Source organism: Passer domesticus, chromosome 22, assembly GCF_036417665.1.
Source record: "Passer domesticus isolate bPasDom1 chromosome 22, bPasDom1.hap1, whole genome shotgun sequence".
Classification (NCBI taxonomy): Eukaryota; Metazoa; Chordata; class Aves; order Passeriformes; family Passeridae; genus Passer; species Passer domesticus.
In genome coordinates this window covers 5840267-5865842 of record NC_087495.1, presented here as the reverse complement: position 1 = coordinate 5865842, position 25576 = coordinate 5840267, and the positions used below count along the sequence as shown (strand labels likewise).

At 53.5% G+C, this 25576-nt stretch overlaps 2 protein-coding genes and 1 long non-coding RNA gene across 14 annotated transcripts in view; 1 reads left to right on the top strand and 2 right to left on the bottom strand.

The window, feature by feature from the left end:
* LOC135285188 (uncharacterized) overlaps window positions 1-19343 on the top strand; it is a 28096-nt gene extending 8753 nt beyond the window's left edge. Inside the window, exons 4-7 of one of the 6 annotated variants that reach the window (XR_010350158.1) lie at window positions 9931-10053; window positions 14717-14825; window positions 15473-16597; window positions 18387-19343. This is a non-coding gene — a long non-coding RNA (uncharacterized LOC135285188). Of the gene's footprint in view, window positions 1-9930; window positions 10054-12270; window positions 12975-14716; window positions 14826-15472; window positions 16598-18386 lie in introns of those variants that run through there. The other 5 variants (XR_010350159.1, XR_010350163.1, XR_010350162.1 and 2 more) reach the window with 5 other exon arrangements.
* On the bottom strand, window positions 7891-11740 carry TMEM52 (transmembrane protein 52). Of its 3 annotated transcripts, none has more exons than XM_064397224.1 (4): window positions 11382-11740; window positions 10596-10704; window positions 9152-9321; window positions 7891-8857 (listed from the first exon to the last, which is right to left on the bottom strand). In XM_064397224.1, exons 2-4 carry the CDS (start codon window positions 10625-10627, stop codon window positions 8547-8549), a joined length of 513 nt encoding a protein of 170 aa, XP_064253294.1. In that variant the 5' UTR covers window positions 10628-10704; window positions 11382-11740; the 3' UTR covers window positions 7891-8546. The 3 variants fall into 3 exon arrangements, with proteins under 3 accessions (XP_064253294.1, XP_064253292.1, XP_064253293.1); XM_064397222.1 differs by having other exon boundaries at window positions 10596-10640; window positions 11382-11739; XM_064397223.1 differs by having other exon boundaries at window positions 10596-11398.
* CFAP74 (cilia and flagella associated protein 74) overlaps window positions 15730-25576 on the bottom strand; it is a 70564-nt gene continuing 60717 nt past the window's right edge. For 4 of the 5 annotated variants that reach the window (XM_064397155.1, XM_064397153.1, XM_064397154.1 and 1 more), the window contains 9 exons: window positions 25222-25277; window positions 24862-24981; window positions 24505-24657; window positions 24076-24205; window positions 23380-23534; window positions 19345-19483; window positions 18465-18586; window positions 17928-18062; window positions 15730-16287 (listed from right to left, as the gene is read on the bottom strand). In XM_064397155.1, the coding sequence (XP_064253225.1) occupies window positions 16174-16287; window positions 17928-18062; window positions 18465-18586; window positions 19345-19483; window positions 23380-23534; window positions 24076-24205; window positions 24505-24657; window positions 24862-24981; window positions 25222-25277 (1124 nt within the window). In that variant the 3' untranslated portion in view covers window positions 15730-16173. The remainder of the gene's footprint in view (window positions 16288-17927; window positions 18063-18464; window positions 18587-19344; window positions 19484-23379; window positions 23535-24075; window positions 24206-24504; window positions 24658-24861; window positions 24982-25221; window positions 25278-25576) is intronic. The other variant, XR_010350139.1, reaches the window with a different exon arrangement.

The window sequence follows — 25576 nt, the reverse complement described above, 5'->3', positions numbered from 1 at the left end:
TGTCTCTGGTGGCACTGAGGTGGCTCCCCTGTCTCTGATGGCACTGAGGTGACAGCCCTGTGGGTATGATGGCACTGAGGTGACTGCCCTGTCTCTGGTGGCACTGAGGTGACAGCCCTGTGGGTATGATGGCACTGAGGTGGCTCCCCTGTGGGTATGATGGCACTGAGGTGACTGCCCTGTCTCTGGTGGCACTGAGGTGACAGCCCTGTGGGTATGATGGCACTGAGGTGGCTCCCCTGTGGGTATGATGGCACTGAGGTGACTGCCCTGTCTCTGGTGGCACTGAGGTGACAGCCCTGTGGGTATGATGGCACTGAGGTGACTGCCCTGTCCTGTGATGGCACTGAGGTGGCTCCCCTGTCTCTGGTGGCACTGAGGTGGCTCCCCTGTCCGTGTGGTGGCACTGAGGTGACAGCCCTGTCTCTGGTGGCACTGAGGTGGCTCCCCTGTCTCTGGTGGCACTGAGGTGACAGCCCTGTGGGTATGATGGCACTGAGGTGACTGCCCTGTCTCTGGTGGCACTGAGGTGACAGCCCTGTGGGTATGATGGCACTGAGGTGGCTCCCCTCTCTCTGGTGGCACTGAGGTGGCTCCCCTGTCCATGTGGTGGCACTGAGGTGGCTCCCCTGTCCATGTGGTGGCACTGAGGTGACTGCCCTGTCTCTGGTGGCACTGAGGTGACAGCCCTGTGGGTATGATGGCACTGAGGTGACTGCCCTGTCTCTGGTGGCACTGAGGTGACAGCCCTGTGGGTATGATGGCACTGAGGTGGCTCCCCTGTCCGTGTGGTGGCACTGAGGTGGCTCCCCTGTCTGTGCTTTCCCATGGTGGCATTTCCCCAGCCCGGCTGACGCTGGCAGCCCGTGGCTCCTGGGCAATCTGGTGGTGCACTGCAGAGAGTTCCTGCAGGGAACGCGTGCCCTGTGCGCTGGCAGCAGGGCACATCCCAGAGAGCCCCACGGGCAGATCCCAGAACGGAAGCATCACGAGCTGCATCCGTGCCTTGCCAGGGTTCAGTTCAGCCCTGGTGAGTGCCCCACTCCGTGGCATTTGCTTCTGGGATGCTGCTGAGCATCCCTGCACACAGATGCCCAGATGCTGTCCCTACAGACGTACTCAGAGGTCTCTGGTGTTGTGCCAAGCTCAGACATTGCCATTCTTCAGCAAACTTCACGTCAGTTCCAGCTGTAATGCTGTTCACATTTTTCCTGGTTTAGTTTGAGGCTCAAACTGATCAATTGAACTGCCTGACCCTTGGCCTGACGTCTAGCAGGCTGTTTTTAAAGGACACCAAAGCCTAGATAAAAATCTAGAAAGTGAAATTAGCCTGTTATAATTAGTGATAATTTAGGCATTGACTGGATCCAAACCTGCTTTCCCACAGATTTTCTTATTTTGTAATTATAGCAAAGTTACACAATGGCTGAATTTCTGCCTTTGATTGATGCTCAGTGTCATCAGTAAGAGTTTGCCTGTGGAAATGGTTTGGATGTCACTGAGTGTTGCCCTTGCTGATCATGTTTGCTGAGGGTGCAGCTTCACACAGCTCAGCAGCTGAGGATATTTGGGGATTAAGTTGTCACCAAGGGCCTCTGGTCTGTGCTGCCTCCCCTGAGCCCTTGAGCTGGGGGTGCTGGCCATAAACTCAAACTGCTCTCAGTCCTGAGAGTTTGCACTTGCACTGGCCAGGCCAAAGCGAGTTCCCTGCTGTTCTGCATGTTAGGAGGTGGAGGAAGGAAATCTGGAGAGGAAGCTGAACTTCCTGTGCCAGAGATTTTAGACTGGAGCCTTCCCTGAATTCAAGAATATGCAGCCACAGCTTTAGATGTGAATCACTAAGACTCAAACGTGCAGATTTGAAGATCCTTCTACATCCCCACCTGTGGTTGGGGCTCATGTCATAAAGAACAATCTGACTGATTTTTGGACCTAGCAGTTGCCTCTTCCATCCCCCACCCATCTCCAGCTGGATGAGAAACTCCCTTAATTTTAGTTTCATTTCCTGAATGCTGTTTCAGACTCAGAGGAGCCAGTTTGGGTATCAGGATTGACCACAGGTCCATGGGCCCATGACTGCACAGGGTTACAAAGGGAAGAGGCACCAAGGAGCCTGAAAGGAGCAGGCCTGGCCACAAAAACGGGAGGGGACAGGGAGAAGGGCTGTGTGTGACAGCCATCAGTTGGTTAGACACGTGTGCACACTTGCACTTTCATGATTTATAGTTATGAATGGATGAAGAAGTCACCTAATTCCATAGGTGCTCTAATTATCCTTATCCTGATTTTGTTGTGCTAATTACATTAATGTGTGTTACCTGGTATCTTGAACATTGATTACATCTTGGAGATTTTGGGGTGAGGTTTTGTACTTACAAGAGTGGGATATGTTAGGGAATCAAGAGGTAGGAATCAATGAGAAACTTTGAATTCTCGTTACAATTATTCTGGCACAGCACTGAGCAGTAGCTTTGCAGCATCTCTAGCTACAATTCCCTTAAGATTTTTCATCAATAATAATTTTGATTGAAACCTGGGGGAGCAAGGCCAAGCTCTGATGAAACACGGTTTTGTTGTTGGTGACAATGTGATAAACTAGAGAAAGGAAGGGAAATCTCTCTTCCTTCTCTGGCCTGGAAAAGCATTATTCCTTGTGTTCCTTGTTTAAATCCAGGCAATTTCCTGTGCTTCTAAAGCGTGGTCTCCCAAAGGGGGGGTATTTCTGTAGCACCAAAGCCCCGTGCAGAGCAGGAGGGAGGTTGCGTTTCTTTTTCCTGTTCCAGCAGCTTACCCACTTCTGATGAAACATTCATCTTCCTCTGATTTCACCTTGGCTCTCCCCCTTCCCCTGGGGCCGCGCCGAGGTGCCCGCTGTCACATCTGTGGTGTCACACACTCCCTGGCAGTGCCAGCCCCGCGTCACCCCGTGCCCAGGTGGCACAGGGACAGGCATCCACGGGGGACTTCACGCTCTGCTTTCTGCACCTCCTGACTGGAGAGATCCGTTAAACAGCGCGCTGGGCTTCGGGGGAAATTCCTGGATGATTTAGACAAGGTGGAGGAAAGATGGAGTTAAATATTTGGATGATTAAGGCATGGAAGCGTCTGACGTGTGAGGGAAGGATGAGCAAGCTGGGAGTCTTTGGCCTCAGGATGAGGTGGTACAGGAGGGATCTATAAATGTGTACAAACACCTGGGGGAAAGGATAAAGGAGACAGAGGCAGACTCTTCTCACTGGGTAGGAAGCACTAGGAACAATCCCAAATACAGGAAATTCCACTCCAACAATCCGAAATTTCCTATTTTCACTGCGAGGGGGTCAGACAGAACAGGTTGCCCAGAGGGGCAGTGAGCTCTGCATCCCTGCAGAGTTCAGAGCCACAGTGGGCAGGGCAAGCTGCTCTGGCAGGCCCAGTGAGCAGCAGGGGCTGGGCTGGGGGATGTCCGAAGGTCCCTTCCAACCTCTGGATCCTAGAGTTGTTTACCCATGGAAAACAGAGGCAGAGACATTGAAACCTGTCTAGATGCCCAGGATATCTGTGGTAGAGCTGGAATCTGTCTCACTCCAGGATGTTTCTTGATTGAGAGATAACCCTACTCATTATTACCGATTTTTCCTCATTATTACAGTGGAAAATAACCAAACACACGTTTTTTTATTTCCCAGATGGCCCAAGCCATTTGAATTTCCGTGTTTTACAGCAGGTACCGTGGGCCTTTTATCAAGAGGTGAAAGTCTCTATGCGAAATAAGTAAGGGACAAAAGCATATCACGGTTTTTTCCTCCAAATAATCGCACTAGATGTAATTGCTGCTGTGTGTTGGCCTTGCAGCCTGCCCAGCCGACCTTCACCGGGGCCACTCCGGCTCGCTTCCCCCATCTGCTGGAGCAGGCAGCTCCGCCAAGGGCGGAGGAGCCTTCTGCAAACACACACGGAGTGTTTATTGTCGTGGCAGTCTGCTCTGCCGGCTGACCACAGCTCCATCGCCTTCAGACCCTGCTGGGGGGACCCTGCGGGGCAGAGCAGCTTCTCCCACCTTCAGGCAGGGTTTTTGGGGAGAGAAACCTTTCTTTTCAGAGAAACCTTTCCAGCCCCTGGAGCCGAGCAAACCTTGCCCCTCTCCCCCAGCCAGGAATGCTGTGAGGAGGCACCTGCAGTCCAGGGGCTCTTTCTAAATCTCACACTTTGCCCCAGTTTCTTCTCCAGGTTCGCCCCTTAAGAGGGGGAGGGAGTGGGGAGGATTTTTGCTGCACTTCGTGTCCCACACAAAGTTCATCATGCTCTGACTGTACCTGTATCTCAATGTGACAGCGCAGCCCACGCTCGCTGTATTCATCTCCAAATTCTGTGCAAGAAAAGGCAGAGCTAAGTCCCTGTTCTACAGACCAGAGTCGTGTGGAAGCTGTGGGAGCCCCAAAGTGGGTTCCCAGGTCAGTACCTGGACCCTGGGACTGCATTTCCTCACTTGTGGAGGGAAGCAGTTATGTCATTAACTCCTAGCATGGAAAGAAAACCAATGCACAAAGAAGAGCTCCCCATCAGGCTCTTCTCTTTCATTTCCTTTTTGAGCTACTTGGGAAAGCAGGGTGAAAAACTGAGTAAAAGTTAAGCGCTTTAATACAGATTCAGGTTTGCAGATTCATTTCTATGTTTGAAATAGCAATTGATTTGCTCTTTTCTCTGAGTGTCCAGGGTGAGCTTTGTTATTTAAAAGAAATTAAAATATCTTTGAAAGTCTGCATTCTTTTCTAAAGGCCCCTCTTTCCTTCCAGTAAGATAAAAAGAGAGCAGCTCTGGCATTTTATATTCTAAATTTTGACTGCCCAGAACAAAATGTTTTCCCAGCAATGTGGGTTTGCACCTAAGCATTTTTTTTGCATTGAGTTTGACCTTAGGATGTAGAATTTCATAAAACATTTATTGTCTTCTCCAGTTTTTAGAGCACAATTCCCCTGTGATACTTTGTTTTCATCTTCTGCTCTGAAAAGGATTCCAAGGCTTCTCTCGCAGTTTGAATTTTAATTGTGGGTGAAGGAAAGAACCTCTGCTACTTGCAGCAAAATTAGTCAGTGTCTCCTAAGCAAAAAGAGTTCTAACAGGTAAAGAGGATTAGGATCAGAACCAGGAGACAGCCAGGGGTGTGGAGAGTGGTGGTGGCAGAGATATTTTGTTCCATAAATGAGCAGGATTTGCAGGTGTCCCAGTGCCCCACTCATCTGTCCTGGCAGCAGCAGTGATGCTTTTCCCTCAATAACTGCAGCTGATAAAGACAAAATGAGTTAGAAAACAAAACAAACCTGAGCTGTTTGAGGCAGACAAAGACAACTGTGAGGCAAACAAAGAAATGGTTTTTTCTCTGACTTTTCCTCTATCCAGACCCCACTGATGGCTCAGGATGCTGCAGGTTTACCACTAAATACTCTCCAAAGATTATAAGGCATCAATTACCAAAGCCATTCTAGAGGTACCACTTTACTTATATTGTTAACGAGCTCGGCTATAAAGGGATTTGCAGCCTGAGATTCATGACAGAGCCAAGGTATAATTTGCTCTGGGCTATAAAGCCCATGAATTATTGAGAAAATTTACTTCCATGGCTGCATTTTCCTTCTGAGCACAAGTGCTCGTGCTGAGTGCCTGTGTGAGAGGGGAGACAGTGATGGAGGCTCCAGCCTCAGCAGTCCATCTCCCCAGCACAGGCTCTTGCACACAGCCAGCAAAGAACAGCAGAAAATAACAGACAAAATGATCATTTTGAACAAATGGGAGAAGAAAAATTGCACGCTGAACAGTGCCAAACTGAGGACCAAATAGAAATCACAATTAAAAATGCACTTTGGGTAATTACAGAGAGGGGCTTTTCCCTTCGAGATGTCACAAAGCTTGTGTGGATATAATCAGACTTGAATAGATCTAGTGCTGGTGAAAACCACCAGCCTGACAAATCAGAATTCTGAGATCCTGCACCAGGCCAAGCTGTGGCACCAGCCTCCCCTGGTGTTCTTTCTAAAACTGCTTTCTTCTGGAAGCAAATTTTTGGAATCACAAATTCCAAATCCGTGTCCTGCTTCCCCTCCTTCCACTCTGCACACCCAACTAATCACTTCTGAACCCACAGAGCGATTTCAAGCAAAGTGTGGCTTTGAAAAATGTGAAGTTCCACCTGTTCCATGAAACAGAAGCTGTGTAGAGGTGAGGGATCTCTTCAACCCTCCCTTGCAAGAAGGACTCCAGCATGGCATCACCCTCAGCAGGCTCTGGAGAAGGCAGCCACAAGAAAAGTGTGATAATTCCCTGTGATAATTCCCTAACTTTGAAGGTTACACAGCAAACTGCTTTTGTGTGCAGAGGGAAGTCCGTGTTCCTGAGGCAGTAGCTGCTGCTAACAATCTCTGAATTAATGAGCTACATTACAAGACAAAACACAAGATTTTCCTTGGTGCTAGAAAGGAAACACCAGCTGCTGCCCTTTTCCTGGGCGCTCCGGGCACTGCCGGGGTTTGGCATCCCCGTGACCCGAGAGAAGGGAGCTGGCAGTGCCGTGCCAGCCGGGCAGAGGGGCGGGCGCTGCTGCCCGTGCGTGCCCTGCTCTCTGCACGGCCAGAAGGGAGGCACTGCCCTCTTGTGTCAGCCGATCCCTTCCCTCGCCTGCCTCTGAATTCCCGTCTCTGGGAAGCTCTCAGCCATTTCCAGCCTAATTCCTTCTCCGGGAGGGCACGGGCTTCCTTCTGAGTGCTGTGGGAAAGTTCAATAAATAGAAATCCGTCTGCTGTATTTATGGCTTGGAGACATCCACAACTGGGCATGTATCGCCCTTCCAAAGAGTTACCCTGGTTTATGCCCAGCCTCCATCTTGACACAGATAAGGAAAGCAGAGGAAAGAGTAAAACAGCAGAAAAATAATGAAGGATGACAGAGAGGAGACACAGAGAAGCAGATTTCAGCCCTCATAGTAAGTTCCATGCAAGTTAAATATAGAAGTGACCCTTCCCTGGGGAGCCAGACTCATGGACAGCTCACACATGACTCTGCAGCAGCATCTCGGGCCTGGGGCTGGCTGAGATCTTCATTTTTAAATCATTAGTGCTCATTTCCAGGGCACCTCTTGCAGTAATGGTTGTCAGAGAATAACAGTGTTCTAAAAGCTGTGCAGGCTTTTGTGCCCACCACTTCTGCTGCCTGTTAATGACAGACACCTAAATTTATGCCACATTCACTAATAGCACCCAGTGCTCAGGCTTTGCTTGCTGCTCTTACCCAGAGCAATGAGCCACCCTGGCAATTGCTCATGTCCTTAAAGCAGCCAGATTAGCACCTTGCTGAAGTGGATTCAAAGAAAATCACTGCTCAGGAGTGGCCAAAATTTGGACCATTTGGAATATGGAGGAGCAAGGGAAAGAGCTGGCATTAAAAACCCTGCCTCTGGAGCCCATATTTTTGTCTGGGCTGCTGCTGCTGTAATCAGCTCCAAGCTCCCAGTTCTAAAATGATGCTCAGCAGTTATCCCTCTATCAGTACTTCACAAAGAGCCATCCCTAAGAGTATTTTCTTTGAACTTCTGCCCAGCCTGTACTGTGGTGTTTGTATCTCTAACTTATTCTGGATGGCTCAGCACAAGCATGTTTTGTGTCACCCTGCTCATTCCTGAGCTTGTCCATGTGCTGAACTGGTAAAAGCTGCCAGGAACGTGTGATTTCTCTTTCCTGTGCTGCCTGAGACCCTGACACCTGAGCAGATAAGAAAATATAAAGGTATATTTGATGAATATTTGAAATATCAATAATATGGAACCATGTGTGCAGGTGTCTCTGTGGAATTAATGTGTACTTTATCTAGAAAAAGTAAATAGCAAAGGGAACCCACCCACAAGGCAACACATCTCAAAAATAGAAATGGAAAGATTTATAGAACCTCAAAAACAATCCCTTGGGGTCTCATGACCACCAGCAGCACAGAAGTCTCCTCTGCCTCACTCCCTTTGTGCAGGTGTGAAACAGCACAAGGCATTTCCCTCCAGGCTCTCCTGTCCTGGCATCTTCCTGCTCCTTGAGGAACACTGTGCAGCACCTTGTCCTCAGCAGCTTCCTGGGCAGCTGGTGTTCTCAAAAGAGGAGAAACCACAGAGGCTGTTCAGTGTCACTCGCTGGGATTCCCCCTTCAACTCCAGCTTGGGAAACTTCTGTTCTAGTACAACAGCTTCCTGTTTGTGCTGCTCTGAGTGTGTATTCCCAAGGTGGCAAAATTCTCCTGACCTTTTTTATTGCTGGACACAAGGAACAATTTTTGTATCAGAAGATGAACACGCATTCACGTCCCACTTTTACAGGCATTTTTAAACTGCTGCCCTTTTACCTCATTTCATATCCTTGAAGAAGCTTTACCAGGGGATTACAGCAGTCACAGAAAACATTTCTTCTGACAAATCATTACAAGGGCATGAGAAGAAATATCTTTCCATCATAACCTACTTAGAAACCCAAACTCTTCATGTCTTCTTGAACTCTTACAGTCCTTCCCTTCCTTTTCTCCCCATCTGAACTGAGTCAGACCTGTGGCTGTTCTTTCCTGGCATCTTCTGAATCTTCTGAATTTGCCTGTGTTGCTGGATCTCTGTTGGTTGTGTCAGGTGGGGACTGGCTGGGATTCAGCCCACGTGGTGTCACCTGCTCAGGGATGTCATCAAGTTTCTGGTTTGTCCGTGCCACTTGCTTTCCCATCTGAACAGCTTCATCATAGGAAGGTGGCAGGTCCATGGCATAGAGGCTGTAAGCTGGAGGGGACACAGTGTTCTTATCCATATCCACAAATACCAAGGGAATCTGCACACTTGGAGGGTACTGCCATGAGCTGTATGCTGTGAAGAAAAAGAATTAAAAATAAAAATAAACACCTGCATGGGACTAATATATGAAGGGCCAATCCTGCTTTTTTCCAGGAAATCACAGACTTTTGTGTTTTCAGAACAAATGCACTTTATACTAAAGATGTCCATGTAGAGTCACTCCTGGTCTTCAGTGCCACAGTGCCACCCTGATCCCTCCCTTCCCCTCTTGTGCCCACCCCGTGGGGCTGGGAGCTGTTCTGGGAGCTCACTGGGAATTCTGCTCCTGCAGGGGCTGGCACAGCCCCAGGGGCTGAGGATACTCACAGGTCACTGTGCTGTGGGCAGTGCTGTCACTGTCGATGCCCATCGCTGCCAGGTCACAGGCGTGCCGAGGGAAGCTCTCCACTGGGATCCTTTTCCTCCGGCAGCAGAATCTGACACAGCTCGCTGAGACCCCGCAGAGCAGGAGCAGGAACACCATCAGCAAGATCAGCCTGGAAGGGGAAACACCTCCATTGCACTGCTTGGGTTTTACTGCTTCTGCACAATATAATTTCACTGAAAATGGTCAGAGGGGAGGCCAAGCCTCCTTGACTGAGTTCTGAATGGGTGCTGGGTCCTGGATTGGAAAGTTGGATCACAAACACTCAATCATGAGCTGAAGAACTACTGCTCCTAAGTACAACCCATTCTGGCTCACAGGTGCAGTAACATTTCACTATTTTGGGTAATTTTCAACTTCTGTGCAGGGAGAATGGCTGGCTCTGCTTTCCACAGCAAGAGAGGGTTTGTACTTGCAGGGAAATACAAAAATGCACTTCCACAAGTCTAAGCTCTCTCTTTATAAATGAGCATGGAAATGATATTATGTTAAATTATATTTATGCCTTGAAAACACAATTCTATCTCTAGCTATTGCTTAAGGAAGTTTATAATTTAACAATTTACAATGTACCTAGGCTGATATTCCTGTGTTTCAGGTTCCCCTCTCCACTGAAACTCCACCTTCCCACCCCTCAGTTTCTCAATCCAGATCCCTCTTCTCGTGGAGGCTTTGAGAAGCCTTCTCAATCTATTTTTGGTGACTGTGTCTTTTTAAACAGCTCTGTGCATCAACCAAAACTGCTCCAGACTGAAGGAGGTGAAGTAATCAAGTCCCTCTGTGTGCTGCCACCAAAGCCAATGTATGGACAGAATGCCAGCAATGCCAGGGCACCCAGACACGAGTGAGTAGGAGATGAATCCTGCTGGGAATCCTCCCTCTCTCATCCCAGTTTGCCCCTCCCAGCAGGTTGTGCTCAGCTCTGTGCTCCTGGAGCTCCGAGGGGAAGCTCAGCAGAGGGTGACATCCCTGTCCCTGCCCCTGTCCCTGCCCCTGTCCCTGTCCCTGTCCCTGTCCCTGTCCCTGTCCCTGTCCCATAGAAGGAGTGAGCCGGGGATGGGGCAGGGCCAGGCCCAGCAAATCCTGCTGGAAGCTGCCCCGTGAGAGGAGCCAATGGCAGCAAGGCTCTGGCTATTTAGGAAGAACAAACAAGCCCTGCAGTTCAACTCCAGAGCACTCAGAAGGGAAAGATGACACAGCCCTCAGTGAATGCTGGTCCCCACCTGACACCCAATCTCCCCTGGCCTCATCCAGGCCATTCCTCTGCAAACAGAGAAACCCTTCCCTGATCCTGCCTGAGACGAGCATTTCCACTGCCCTGCTCCAAGTGCTGCTCCTAAAAACTTCCAAATGCTGCTGGGTTGGGAAGACTAAAAGCCAACTTACCAGACATACCACAGACTTGTCCAATCAGACATGTTCCGAGGGCATCTGTGAGGGGAGGCAGATGGTTCACTGATTTAAATAGTGCATGTAGGACAGGGAATGCACTTCCCTGGGGGGGGAAAGGGAAAGCACTCAGTAAGAGCATGGAGCAAAACCACTTTAGATTGTTCTTCATGGTGGTACCATGACTCCAGATGAGAACATGCAAATAATCCCACTGTAAAAGTTGCTTCTGAATCAATCAATCTTTTTATTGAGTGGTGCTTTACTCTTGCTTGGGAGAGAGAATGACTCGTGCAGGATTCCCAAAAAGCCAAATCAGTGTTATTTAAAGGTAACTGTTATTCAAAGGTGCCTCATATCAGAGGCTGTCTGAAAATGCTGCTCTGGACAAGGGCTTGTGTCCCCCAGATATTTTATTTTTTCCATAGCTCCAATGCAGCCAGAAATGGCATTTTTCACTCTAGTGCAGTACAGAAGGAGGAGAACAGCCCCTGTGCCATTCCAGCAGGGCTGTGTGTGCTGAAGCTCCTGTGATGGATTTGCTGTGCCAGAACAATGGCTCTGACCCCGGGACACCTCTGCAAACTGCCCAGAAGTGACACCTGGGACAGGTTCCCCTCAGTCTGCAGAGCAAGGGCAGCCAGGTGAAATTTAAAAGTTGCTGGCTGTCTTAGAGATCAAAAAAGAAGCTGTGAGGGATGGCCATGAGCAAGTCACAGTTCAGGCGTGGGGATGTCACTTGGTCCCGGTGGGGAAGGCTGGGAACAGGCAGGGGTTACTCACCGGGCAGTGATCACGGCTGTTCCCAGGACAGAGCCGTGCCGGGGAAAGGGGAACCCGGGGCTGGATCAGCAGGTGGCCGGAGGAGGAGGAGAGCCCGGTGTCCTGTGCCGTGCTCGGGGGCTCCGGGCAGTGTCCGGGAGCCCCGGGAGCCCCGGAGCCGCCGCCTCAAGGACAGGCGCTGAAAGGGGACACCGAGCCCTGGGGCCGGCCCGTGCTGGGCAGCGCAATAAATAACCGGCATCATCCCGGGGGGGCCGAGCCGCGGCGGGGCAGGGCCGGGCAGGGCCGGGCAGCACCGGGCAGCACCGCCCCGCCCGCGGGAGGGCTCGGGCCGGGAGGGGCAGAGCGGCCCCGGGTACCCCTGCCCTGCCCCTGCTTCTGCCCCAGCCCCTGTCCCTGCCCTGCCCAGCCCCTGCCCCTGCTTCTGTCCCTGTCCCTGTCCCAGTCCCTGTCCCTGTCCCTGTCCCTGTCCCTGTCCCTGTCCCTGTCCCTGTCCCTGCCCAGCCCCTGTCCCTGTCCCTGTCCCTGCTTCTGTCCCAGTCCTTGTCCCTATCCCTATCCCTATCCCTATCCCTATCCCTATCCCTATCCCTATCCCTATCCGTATCCCTCTCCCTCTCCCTCTCCCTATCCCTCTCCCTGTCCCTGTCCCTGTCCCTGTCCCTCTCCCTGTCCCTGTCCCTGTCCCTGTCCCTGTCCCTGTCCCTGTCCCTGTCCCTCTCCCTGTCCCTGTCCCTGTCCCTGTCCCTGTCCCTGTCCCTGCCCAGCCCCTGTCCCTGTCCCTGTCCCTGTCCCTGTCCCTGCCCAGCCCCTGTCCCTGTCGCTGTCCCTGTCCCTTCCTGCCCAGACCGGGCTCAGGGGGGTTACAAGGGCAGAGCTCCGCTTGCAGAGATTTCCCCGGAGCTCCTCGGGACGGTGTGCGATGCTCTTACAGACCAGAACCCCCCAGGTGTGCAGCTCAGGGACACACCCCTGAGCCTCTGCCGTGTCACAGGGACTTGCAGCAGAAATAAAGGAATGAGAAGCCCGGTATGAAATACCTGAGTCAGAAACAAACGTTTAGAAGAGCAGATCATTTCCCCTTCTAAAAGCAGCCGTGTTAAAGCACCTGAAACACGACTGAAAAGCAATTGACGGCTCTTTAGGATCGGTGCGCTCCAGGCTGTTTAACTGTGTCGGTAGAAATTCCTTTTCTCCACCCGCGAGCCTTTGTTGTATTCTCCTCCCGGTCCAGCTGAGGAGGGCAGCGATGGAGTGGCTTTGGTGGCACCTGGTGTCCTGTCAGGGCCAGCCCAGCACAGTCCTGGGACAGCCACTCCATGGGGAGCACCAACGGACACAGTGCCGGGGAAGCACCAGGTGATATTCCATATATTCCCTATATTCCCTACTTTTGATTCCTAGAACTGAAAGCCGGTGTTTCCAGGCTCAGCAGTGGCATGTGACAAAGTGACTGCAGTGTTTTCCTCCAGCACTGCTCAGGGTCATGGGGCCATTGCTCATTTAGGGAAACCTGTGCTCATACGTGTGAAGAAATAGCTGAAGTCACTTCTGGAGAAGCAGAACATGAATTAATAAATGTGGATGACACAGGTCCTTTCTCACTCTCTGCTTTACCAATGAGCTGGGTTTGCCCTTAAGGATTATGGAGATCATACATGGGGGTGTGAATTGCTCATTGAACCAGAACTGCATCAGTGCCACGAAGTTCATGTGTGCTTTTAGATCCAAATCTGAAAGCACGAGTTTGTATCCAGGGACCCAAGAGTGGTCACAGTTGCAAAACTCAATTTGAAAGCAGAATGGTCACAAGTGCAGTTAGAGGAGCAGAAAACTTCAACTTCCAGGAAATGAAGAAACACTTCTGAGGTTACATTTTCCATACTGTCCTCACAGCTCCATTCCTGCTGGAGTCCTTGATATGAAACAGAAACAGCAGGTTCCATGGTCAGAGTCACCTGGCAGTTGTAATGCCCAGTGTGCTACAGCTGTGGAAAACCACTCTGGAAGCACAGAGCTGAACAGGGTTGTGCCTTTGCAAGAGATGAACTTGCAGGAGCTGTGCTGAGCTTCTGCTGGCACTGATCCACGCCAGGAGAACACAGCAGCCCTCAGCTCTGTGTGCTCAGGGAATTGTTACAGACCTTCTCCACTCCTTCTGATCAGCTCCATGTGTCTGAGCTACCAGGGAATTGTTTCCATTCCAGGGAATTGTTTCCATTCCAGGGAATTGTTTCCATCTTCAGTTGTCCCAGTAAATTTTCTGTTCACTGCTGATGAACGTAACCCACATTGTACATGAGAATTGTGTGAGAATCTTCACAGAATTCCTACATTTTCAGTAACTGAAGGTGTGCATCTCTGATCACTGCAGGTTTGCATCATGGTGATTCCAACTGTGGATAATTCTCTCAGTGGCATGGCAGTGAAACATCCAGGGTTACATTTTGCAGACACAGTAGCTGTGCTTTTGCTTTTGAAACTGCAGTAGTGTCCCAGGTGAAGCAGCACAGTCTGCACACACTCCCAAGTGTTCTGCTTTTCCACATCAGATAATTTGCTTTCCCTTCCACATCAGCCTGTGTCTCATTGCCTGAGTGCTGCCCCATGTGAGAGCTGGCACTTCACACTCTGTGTCCCCAAAGAACAAAGCAATGCAAGGGAGGGAATCCCAATCCTGAGCAGCCATTGTGCCCCCAAGAAGTCAGACACAATCACTTTCAAATCCAATCTAAAATACCAGGCTTTTCTCTTATGAAAGGAACTAAAACCTGTTCAGATTTCCTTAAGTGCTTTACAGAATGTCAGCTGGAGTTTACAGGGAGAATTTACTTTATTTTCAGTCCTCCAGAAATAACCACCTGTTCCTGTTATCCTGGTCCAACCCTCCCCCGAGAGAACAAACACATACTGAATTTTAAACGTGGAGACTTTGACCAGAGAAACCCAGAACCTTCTGTTCACTTCAATCCTGTGAAAATATTGATCCAAGTCCTCCCAAGTCCCAGGAATGAGAGTACAGTGGGTGACACTGCTCACCTTGAGCTGCTGGGTACCACTGGTGCCTTCAGCTGGTTGGTGGCAGCTGCTCCTTACCCAGCCTAACCCTGTGAGAGCACCACTGTCACTCTCTTTACATCATTCTTAGGTTTTTTACTTCTTTTCATCCTCTGGATGCTTTTTCTCAGTACCTGACCTCTGTGAAGTGGAAGATTCCTAAGACAGGATGTTGTTTCCTGGTAGATAATGTTACACTTATTTTCAGCACTCTGTGTGGTTATCATAACCAGAGTCTGGAGACAGATCTGTTGTCAGCCATCACTTTTTGGTTTCAGGAGTGAAATCTGAAGGATCCTCACACAAAGGATGCCCACAAATGCAGTGCCTGAAGTATCTCCTCCACCCACAAGCTGTGTCCTTCCTTGCTTCCTGACAGCTGCCCTGGTGAGTGAGCAGTGCTGTGTGCAGTGGTTTTAGTGAGTGCAGTGGTATTTACTCACCCTTTTGGGGCTGCAGGGAGCCAGCACACAAAGCCCATTGTGTGCCCAGCCCAGGCCCAGCTGGGCCAGCAGCAGCACCCAGGGCCTCAAGGATGGCAGAGCTGTCCCTGGCTGGCACTGCCACCCCAGCTCCTCCCCACCCCTGCACACTGGGACTGGGCAGCATCTGCAGTCTTTAGACTGAAGAGTTAAGTGACTCCACAGGCACTCGATCCATTATTAAATGAGAACACATCTCAATGGATCAAACACTGGCTGCAAAAACAAGGAACCCCCTCTTCACTCCCACAACCCTCCTCTGTCTAAGGGGGAGCCTGGTTAAAATGTTCCTTGTGACAATTGCTTCCCTGCTTGTTCCTGCAATATCCTCGTTACCACAGGGATATTTACAAATAATGTTTCTATTTTCTGATTGCATCATCTGAGTCAGGGATTTAACAGCTCCCGGGGCCAAAGGGCAGCACGCCCTCGGGGTGCTGGGGAGGGAACTTTGCCACAGACTGCCTGTGACTCAGGAAGGAGTGTGATAAGAGATGCACAGGATTATCCTGTGTCTAATGGCTGTGCCTTCCTGCTCCCTCCACTCTCCAGCTCTGCACTTGCCCTGAACCAGCTGCTGCTTCCTGACACAAGTTCCACCTGCAGGGCGCTCTGGCTTCCCCTGAACAGCAGGATGCTGCTCTCACCCAGAATTCAGCAGAAGGCAAATACAGAAATACAAAGTTCCTGGACAGGCAGGATCTCTGGCAAGTGCCTGCCCTCATCCAGGGAACAGCACAGGAATATTCCCCCTTGAGCACATGTCAGCAGGCAGATTTGATTGTACATTGTAAAGGTGACTCCCCAAATTATTTGGAGGAGGCTTGAATAAGAAACTTTATTCTGGTCTTAGAAAAAGTTAAGGCTTTTCCAAATCCTACAAAAAGCATCTGAAATTGGATAAAGGTAGAAACTCACCAGTGTGGGTGTAAACCAGACACTCCTCCTGATGGAATGCCCACCTTTGGGAGACATGGGATTAACAGCAGATGTAGCTGCTTGGGGCCCTCAGTAATTCCTTCTTCTAACACAAGATTATTGTCACAGAGTCAGCTGGAAAGTGAAGCCACTGGCACCAGAGTTTACAGAGAACTTTGGGTGAAACAGAGCAGAGATGTCACACAGCCCTTCCTTCCCACATCCCTGCCACCCTCACTTATTTGCAGCAGCCTCAAAATCTTCCCATGATCCAGCAGAGACACAGGGAATCCCAGTAATGGGACTTCCATCTTCTTTCCATTTGGCCAGATCCCTCAGGCAGTGGGAGCAGCTGCAGACACAACTCTTGCCATGAGCAGGACTCGGTAGCATTCTGTGATGTCACCTCTCAGAGTCAGGAGGGCTGACACGAGGGGGGGGTCACTGGTCTGCAGAGAGAACCACACAGGAACCCAGCTGGTCTTTTGGACACAGGAGACACGAGTGGATCACTTCTAAACTCTGTTTCACTGCTCAGTGTTCAGGGTACCAGTTATAGCTACAGGTGACAGGTGACAGCCTCTGTGCTGGCTCCTCTCTGTCCCCAAGTGATGCTCCTGCTGCAGCCAGTGAGGTATGACAGTGACTCAGCACTGTCCCCAGAGTGCCACAGAGGCTGTCCCCACGTCACAGCCAGGCACAGCAGAAGCTCAGAGCTCCCAGAGGGGGCTGGAAGGAAACGGATCCTGTCAGCCCCCAGTGAGTGCTCAGGGTTGTGCAAGAGCTGGGGTTACCAGGAGGCACAGAGCAGGCTGGATGCATCCTGCCCCTGCCAGGAGCTCTGCTGCCTCTTTCTGCTGCCAGGGCAGAAATCTTTTAATTTTGGAACCAGCTACTCATTGTGCCATCCCACACACGGGGAGTCAATGCCTCCAGCCTCCATGAATGCCCAAGGAGGTGAATCAGGAAGGGCAATCACAGCCTCGTGGAGTGGTTGGGACATCATATCCAACCTCTGCAAGGCAGAAGGAGCAGGAGCAGATACAGGGCAGTAGAAGAAATGGGGCACCCACCAATGGGACACCCACCAGGAGCTTTGTGTGACACCCCCCAGGAGCTTTGTGTGACACCCCATAAGAAGCCCTGTGTCACACCCCTACAGGAGCTTTGTGTGACACCCCCCAGGAGCCCGTGTGACACCCCCATGAGCCCGTGTGACACTCCCCATAAGAACCCCTGTGTGACATCCCCCAGGAGCCTGTGTCACACCTGCCAGGAGCCCTGTGTAACACCCCATAAAAAGCCTGGTGTGACACCCCCCAGGAGCCCTGCGTGACACCCCCCAAGAAGCCCTGTGTGACATCCCATAAGAAGCCAAGTGTGACACCCCCCAGGAGCTTTGTGTCACACCCTCCAGGACCCTGTGTGACAGTCCCCAGGAGCCTGTGTTACACCTGCCAGGAGCCCTGTGGACACCCCATAAAAAACCCCGTGTGACACCCCATAAGAAGCTCTGTGTCACACCCCTACAGGAGCCTGTGTGACACCGCCCAGGAGCTCGGTGTGACACCCCATAAAAAGCCCTGTGTGACATCCCCAGGAGCCCGTGTGACACTCCCCATAAGAAGCCCTGTGTGACATCCCCCAGGAGCTTTGTGTCACACCCTCCAGGAGCCTGTGTGACAGTCCCCAGGAGCCTGTGTTACACCTGCCAGGAGCCCTGTGGACACCCCATAAGAAGCCTGTGTGACACCCCATAAGAAGCTCTGTGTCACACCCCATAAGAAGCCTGTGTGACACCCCATAAGAAGCCCTGTGTGGCACCCCCAGGAGATTTGTGTGGCACCCCCAGGAGCCCTGTGTGACACCCCATAAGAAGCCTGTGTGACACCCCATAAGAAGCCTGTGTGACACCCCCCAAGAAGCCCTGTGTGGCACCCCCAGGAGATTTGTGTGACACCCCCCAAGAAGCCCTGTATGACACCCCATAAGAAGCCCGGTGTGACACCCCATAAGAAGCCCTGTGTGGCACCCCCAGGAGCCCGGTGTGACCCCCCAGAGCCGTGTGCCAGCCGTGTGGCAGCCTCACCTGCAGGTCGGCAGGTGGCAGCCACGCGACGCCGATGCGCTGGCGCTGCCCGCGCTCCAGGGCTCCCCGCGGGCCGCGCAGCTCGAAGCCGGCGCGCTGCAGCTCCGCGCCGCCCTCCAGGCTGAACTCCAGGGCCTGCCAGGACACACGGCTCTGCTCACCCTGCCCAGCTGCCCCTGGAACTGCGGCCACCCGCCGTGACAGTCATTGTGTCACCTCGGCACCAAATACGCCGTTAAAATAACAGGGTTTATTCAGTAATTCAGTTCTGGGCTCAAAATTCCATATTCCAGAATTGAGGAAGCAAACTGCCAAATTAATCTAGTTGCTGACTTAGTATGATAATGCAATTCCTTATATTAGCCCCTGAAAAATAAGCTTTTCAGACACATAATATAAAATTTATCAGAAATGCATAAAGCTGCTTTTTTAATTTATAATTTTGTGAATTTTGGACAGAATGAACGAGCAGCCCTCTGCACACTGTAGGATCCCACACAGCCCCTGGCACAAACCTGCAGGTTTTATTTCCCTCACCTTCTTGGCTGCCAGCTGAGGACTCTGAATGGCCCCCACGGTGATCTCTGCCAGGGCTGGCTCTGCTGAGCCCTCCACGAACTCCAGGAGCAGGAGAAGGGACCTCACTGCTTCTTGTGGCCCTGAACAAACAGCAGCCAGGTCAGCTCTGAGCCAGCCAAAACTGAGCCCTTGGCATTTGGAGCCAACACAAACTGCACCAGGATGGTTCAGAACAAAGTGATGTGGCAAACCAGGAGCTGGCACAGACAGAGAGATCCTTTCACAGAGTTAGAGAGGAATTCAGGAAAAGGACTTTGGATAATTTGCAATTGCAAACTGCAATTATTACTTGTTTATCAAGTTCCAGGCTCGTTTTCTAGCCCATGGCACACACCTCTGTGTATTTTATTCCTACTTATGTGTGTGTGCTTGGACTTACTTACAGCTCAGGAGACAGGAGCTGTTTGCATCCTGTCCCAAGAAATTAAGGAAGAGCAACTTCAAACTCCCAGAAGTTTCATAACAGGACAAACAGGAGAATCCAGGATATGTGGTTGTATATGAAACAATTTCTTAAACATTTAATACACCTCAGAGAGGTGGCAGAAAGCAAATGGATCTTAATTCTTCACAGTAGTATTACATTATAATAATATTTTCAAAGAAGCTGCAGAGAAGACCATCATTAAGACAAAACTGCATTCACATGAAGAGAAAAACTTTCCTTAAGAGAAACTTTTGTGGTATTTTTGTGTATTATGAATATATGCTGTAACTTAATGCTTATTTTTTCAGAAATACAGGAAAAATTGCCTTTAATTTCCTTTTTTCTTAAAGGAGAGGACATTCCCAAGGCTGATCCCTCCCTGTTCCACAATAAACACTGGTGGCACTTTACCTCTTTCCAGCGCTTCCCGTGGTGCCACAGGGGAGGTCACAGCCAAGGACTCCACGGGCACGTCCAGGGGCACTCCCCCCTCCACAAACATGGGGTGGTCCCGGGCTGCTCCCTTCAGCTGGATCTCGTGGGCTGTGTGCTGGGGAGACAGGAAGTCCTGGGTGCAGGTGACAGCTCGGGCACCTGAGCCAGCAGCGCCAGGAAATGGCAGCATCACCTCCCACACGAACGATGCCAATGATCCCAATGCAGGAGTGCTGCACCTGCCCCTGGGCTTGCCCACTCTGTTTTAAACAGCCCTGGAAATGTGCCTCAGGAGGGCACTGGACAAACGATTTACACACAAGGCACTAAAAGAGGCAAAACTTTTCTGTGGCCAAACTTGGGTCAAGCGTCCATTCACCCTCGGTTTATCCTGCCGTGCATTCCTACCTGCAATAAATCCCACAGCTCTCGCTCAGCCCGGCTTTGCAGTGCTGCTGCTGGGCATTAGTGGTCACTCTGCACCAACTTTTGGTGTCCTGGCAGGTGCCCAGGGCTGCCCGCGGCGCTGCCACCTGCGCATCCGGCCGGAGCATCCCGGGCAGCTCCGCAGATGGAACCTGGCAGCGAGCGGCTGCAAGAGCAGCTCCCTCCTGCTCCTGCCCTGCTCCTGCTCCTGCTCCTGCCCCTGCCCCTGCCCCTGCCCCTGCTCCTGCTCCTGCCCCTGCTTCTGCTCCTGCTCCTGCCCCTGCCCCTGCTCCTGCCCCTGCCCCTGCCCCTGCCCCTGCTCCTGCTCCTGCCCCTGCTTCTGCTCCTGCTCCTGCCCCTGCCCCTGCTCCTGCCCCTGCCCCTGCTCCTGCCCCTGCTTCTGCTCCTGCTCCTGCTCCTGCCCCTGCCCCTGCTCCTGCTCCTGCTCCTGCCCCTGCCCCTGCCCCTGCTCCTGCCCCTGCTCCTGCTCCTGCTCCTGCTCCTGCTCCTGCTCCTGCCCCTTCTCCTGCTCCTGCCCCTGCTCCTGCCCCTTCTCCTGCTCCTGCCCCTGCCCCTGCCCCTGCCCCTGTTCCTGCCCCTGCCCCTGCTCCTGCCCCTGCTCCTGTCCCTGCTCCTGCTCCTGCTCCTGCCCCTGCCCCTTCTCCTGCTCCTGCCCCTGCCCCTTCTCCTGCTCCTGCTCCTGCTCCTGCTCCTGCTCCTGCTCCTGCCCCTGCCCCTGCTCCTGCCCCTGCCCCTTCTCCTGCCCCTGCCCCTTCTCCTGCCCCTGCTCCTGCCCCTGCTCCTGCTCCTGCCCCTGCTTCTGCTCCTGCTCCTGCCCCTGCCCCTGCTCCTGCCCCTGCCCCTGCTCCTGCCCCTGCCCCTTCTCCTGCTCCTGCCCCTGCTCCTGCCCCTGCTCCTGCCCCTGCCCCTGCTCCTGCCCCTGCCCCTGCTCCTGCTCCTGCCCCTGCTCCTGCCCCTGCTCCTGCCCCTGCCCCTGCTCCTGCCCCTGCTCCTGCTCCTGCCCCTTCTCCTGCCCCTTCTCCTGCTCCTGCCCCTGCCCCTGCCCCTGCCCCTGCCCCTGCTCCTGCTCCTGCTCCTGCCCCTTCTCCTGCTCCTGCTCCTGCCCCTGCCCCTGCCCCTGCCCCTTCTCCTGCTCCTGCCCCTGCCCCTGCCCCTGCCCCTGTTCCTGCCCCTGCCCCTGGTCCTGCCCCTGCTCCTGCTCCTGCTCCTGCCCCTGCCCCTTCTCCTGCTCCTGCCCCTGCCCCTTCTCCTGCTCCTGCTCCTGCTCCTGCTCCTGCCCCTGCCCCTGCTCCTGCCCCTGCCCCTTCTCCTGCTCCTGCCCCTGCCCCTTCTCCTGCTCCTGCTCCTGCTCCTGCTCCTGCTCCTGCCCCTGCTCCTGCCCCTGCTCCTGCTCCTGCCCCTGCCCCTTCTCCTGCTCCTGCCCCTGCCCCTTCTCCTGCTCCTGCTCCTGCTCCTGCTCCTGCTCCTGCCCCTGCTCCTGCCCCTGCTCCTGCTCCTGCCCCTGCCCCTTCTCCTGCTCCTGCCCCTGCCCCTTCTCCTGCTCCTGCCCCTGCTCCTGCCCCTGCTCCTGCCCCTGCCCCTGCTCCTGCCCCTGCCCCTTCTCCTGCTCCTGCCCCTGCCCCTGCTCCTGCCCCTGCTCCTGCTCCTGCCCCTGCTCCTGCCCCTGCCCCTGCTCCTGCCCCTGCCCCTGCTCCTGCTCCTGCCCCTGCTCCTGCCCCTGCCCCTGCTCCTGCCCCTGCTCCTGCTCCTGCCCCTTCTCCTGCCCCTTCTCCTGCTCCTGCCCCTGCCCCTGCCCCTGCCCCTGCCCCTGCTCCTGCTCCTGCCCCTGCCCCTGCTCCTGCTCCTGCTCCTGCCCCTTCTCCTGCTCCTGCCCCTGCCCCTGCCCCTTCTCCTGCTCCTGCCCCTGCCCCTGCCCCTTCTCCTGCCCCTGCCCCTGCCCCTGCTCCTGCCCCTGCTCCTGCTCCTGCCCCTGCTCCTGCCCCTGCCCCTGCCCCTGCCCCTGCTCCTGCCCCTGCTCCTGCCCCTGCCCCTGCTCCTGCCCCTGCCCCTGCCCCTGCTCCTGCTCCTGCTCCTGCTCCTGCTCCTGCCCCTGCCCCTGCCCCTGCTCCTGCTCCTGCTCCTGCTCCTGCTCCTGCCCCTGCCCCTGCCCCTGCTCCTGCTCCTGCCCCTGCCCCTGCTCCTGCTCCTGCCCCTGCCCCTTCTCCTGCTCCTGCCCCTGCCCCTTCTCCTGCTCCTGCTCCTGCTCCTGCTCCTGCCCCTGCTCCTGCTCCTGCCCCTGCCCCTGCCCCTGCTCCTGCTCCTGCTCCTGCTCCTGCTCCTGCTCCTGCCCCTGCCCCTGCCCCTGCTCCTGCCCCTGCCCCTGCCCCTGCTCCTGCTCCTGCTCCTGCTCCTGCTCCTGCCCCTGCCCCTGCTCCTGCTCCTGCCCCTGCCCCTGCTCCTGCTCCTGCCCCTTCTCCTGCTCCTGCCCCTGCCCCTGCCCCTGCTCCTGCCCCTGCCCCTGCCCCTGCTCCTGCCCCTGCCCCTGCTCCTGCTCCTGCTCCTGCTCCTGCTCCTGCTCCTGCCCCTGCCCCTGCTCCTGCTCCTGCCCCTGCCCCTGCTCCTGCTCCTGCCCCTTCTCCTGCTCCTGCCCCTGCCCCTGCCCCTGCTCCTGCCCCTGCCCCTGCCCCTGCTCCTGCCCCTGCCCCTGCTCCTGCCCCTTCTCCTGCTCCTGCCCCTGCCCCTGCCCCTGCCCCTGCCCCTGCTCCTGCCCCTGCTCCTGTCCCTGCTCCTGCTCCTGCTCCTGCCCCTGCCCCTTCTCCTGCTCCTGCCCCTGCCCCTGCCCCTGCCCCTGCCCCTGCCCCTGCTCCTGCTCCTGCTCCTGCCCCTGCCCCTTCTCCTGCTCCTGCCCCTGCCCCTGCCCCTGCCCCTGCCCCTGCCCCTGCCCCTGCCCCTGCTCCTGCTCCTGCTCCTTCTCCTGCCCCTTCTCCTGCTCCTGCTCCTGCTCCTGCCCCTGCCCCTTCTCCTGCTCCTGCCCCTGCCCCTGCTCCTGCTCCTGCTCCTGCTCCTGCTCCTGCCCCTGCCCCTGCTCCTGCTCCTGCTCCTGCTCCTGCCCCTGCCCCTTCTCCTGCTCCTGCCCCTGCCCCTGCCCCTGCCCCTGCCCCTGCCCCTGCTCCTGCTCCTGCTCCTGCCCCTGCCCCTTCTCCTGCTCCTGCCCCTGCCCCTGCCCCTGCCCCTGCCCCTGCCCCTGCCCCTGCCCCTGCTCCTGCTCCTGCTCCTGCTCCTGCCCCTGCCCCTTCTCCTGCTCCTGCCCCTGCCCCTGCCGGGCCGTGCTGGGCAGGGGGAGCTCCCCTCTCCCCCTGCTCTGCCATTAAATTCTCCCTGCAGGAGCCCCGTGCTCAGCTCCCGTCCCCTCCTGACCGCGCCCTGGGGTGACGGTGACAGGGATGGACCCCACGTCACTGTTTTTATCAATTAATAACTGAATATCTAGACCTGGAAAATGCCAGAGGGGCCCAAACGTGCCCTTTCCTCCCTACATCAATTCAGCCAATATTCAGACTGTTTTCATAATCCTGGTTGTCTCACCTTGCCAAAGAGCAGCACCTTGAGACGGTCGGAGTAGTAGAGACTTTCATGATCAGGACTGAAAGTAACCACGAAATCCTGGCTCATCCCAGCCTCAATTTTTCCTTCTGTTGGGGAGACACTGAACACACTGAAGCCATTATAGTTCTGTGTTCCTGGTAAATATAAATGAGGATACAGATAAGAAAGGAGGACAGCTCCATTTTACTTCTTCATAAATTTTAAACCCATTTAATTTTTGTTGGAACAGCAAATAAATAAGAGCTGATACATGGCTTTGCAGCAAAACAGGGTGTTAGGAACACCAGATAAATCCATCCATCCATCAGTTTGATGCATTAATCTCCAGAGGAACTGAAGCAGCATCACCAACCCTTGCTGTATTCTGACATGTTTTTACACATCTGGACATCTTTAAATGGAATCTTTAATACACAATTACTGTGTGGGTTTATTTAGATTTAAACACTAATATCTCCTTACTTGTGGGTATCTGCTCAGGCTGCACAAATTTACAGCTCCCCATACTGAAAGAATTGCTACAGCTCCTACTGGGGAGCAAAATGAAGTCTTTAATTTCAGGGCTGTGATGCCCAGGTCTGACAGTTGTGTGCTGTCAGAGGACACAGCTATGCTGCTTTCCACCTCCTGAGTCTTTAGCAGAGGAAAAAGAGGCAAGAATAAAAGGAAGTTTACCAACAATCTCTGTTCTCTGCAGAGAGGGTGTAAGAAAGGAGGGGATTTTCTGCCGGTCTCTGTCCCGTGTTGGTGAGAGCGACTCCAGTTGAACAGAGAACAGCAGGGTCAGGCTGGAGGTGTTCTTTATCTGGGGACATTCATTCACACAACAGCATTTGCATGAAGGAAATTGATTCTCAGGCCTGTAAGGTCCATAGTTTGCAAAGTGGCTGGATTTATTTTGCTGCATTAGTGCAGCTCTGTGTCCCCAGCTGCCACCAGAGGCACAACCAGTGCTGCCCATAACGTGCCACACCAACCCCCTCTGCATCAAATACTGGGCTTTGCTTATTGACACATTGGACAAAATGTGGGAGGAGACAGTTTGTGTTGTGTTCCTCCTCACAGGAACTCCTGCTGTGCTCTGCAGCTCAGCAGGGGCCTTACCTGGACTGTGGCAGTCACCGTGTCCCTGGCCATGACGTAGCCCATGTCCAGCACCTCTCCCACGGAGCACTCAGTGCTTGGCACCACCCCGTGCCCAGAGAGGTGGAGGCTGAGGTTGGTCTTGGCCACCTGGATGTCCAGAGTTTCCAAGAACTGCCCAGAGGGTGCCTGGGTTAGTCCATGTGCTCAGGGAACCCCCACCCCTCCAGCCGAGCCCTCCCAAAGGACCATCCCCAAACTGAGACAAGATCCAAAGGTTTGGGCAGGAACAAAGGTTTTTCCTGTTGGTAACACGTGTATCACACAGCCCTTATGTCTCTCCTGCTTTCCCCCACTGCTCTTGTATCTTTTACTCACCCATTTGTCCTCACTTGGACAAAAAGAGATGATGAGGGGTTTATTTTCACCTGGCTCAAGCGTTCCAACTGCTCTGACCAACAGGAAGGGGCCATTGGGATTCAGAACTGAGAACCCCAGCTAAAACAGTGCAGCTCAAGGAAAAAAATCATAAAGATTGGGACAAAATATATGAGAATAGATTCTACATATTGTTTACATGTCTTTGGCCTGAACTAAGCATCTGTAAGCTTTTGAGAGATCAATAACCAGAGAGAGAAGATGAGCTGGTGCTTTAGTGTCCAGCAGCTCCTCCTGCAGAGACACAGCCTGACTAAGCAGAGGCTGAAGGCTGAGCTCACGTGCTCCAGACAAGGATACTTCCAGCTTCCCTGGGGAGATGTTTTCTATTGTAATTCTCTTCATCATTCTGTGGCCTGCAAGGAATGGAAACACTTCCCAAAGTGAGGGTGCTCATCCCTCCCATTCCTCCCCCTCACTTGTGCTCCTGCCTGAGCCAGACTCATCCCAGGCCTATGGCTGAGGCACCACTCAAAGCTCACCAAAATGCTTTCAACTTCTGGAGCTTCCAGGTCCTTGTTTGGGGATCAGATCTGCTCTTCCATGGGCCTCAGCTGGCCAGAGGCTCCTTGTTTTCCACCTAAACACCCACTAAGGGCTAATTTCTATCCTGACTTTTGAAAATGCAAAGCTGCTGGGAAGAACTCACTATCAG

What these genes read in the sequence shown, in the direction of transcription:
- TMEM52 (XM_064397224.1), bottom strand. Translation starts at nt 10,627, where the DNA reads ATGTCTGATTGGACAAGTCTGTGGTATGTCTG. An exon ending in ACAAGTCTGTGGTATGTCTG is followed by an intron (nt 9,322 to 10,595) that starts GTAAGTTGGCTT and finishes TTCCCCTTCCAG; the next exon opens with GCTGATCTTGCTGATGGTGT. An exon ending in TGCCCACAGCACAGTGACCT is followed by an intron (nt 8,858 to 9,151) that starts GTGAGTATCCTC and finishes TTTTCTTCACAG; the next exon opens with CATACAGCTCATGGCAGTAC.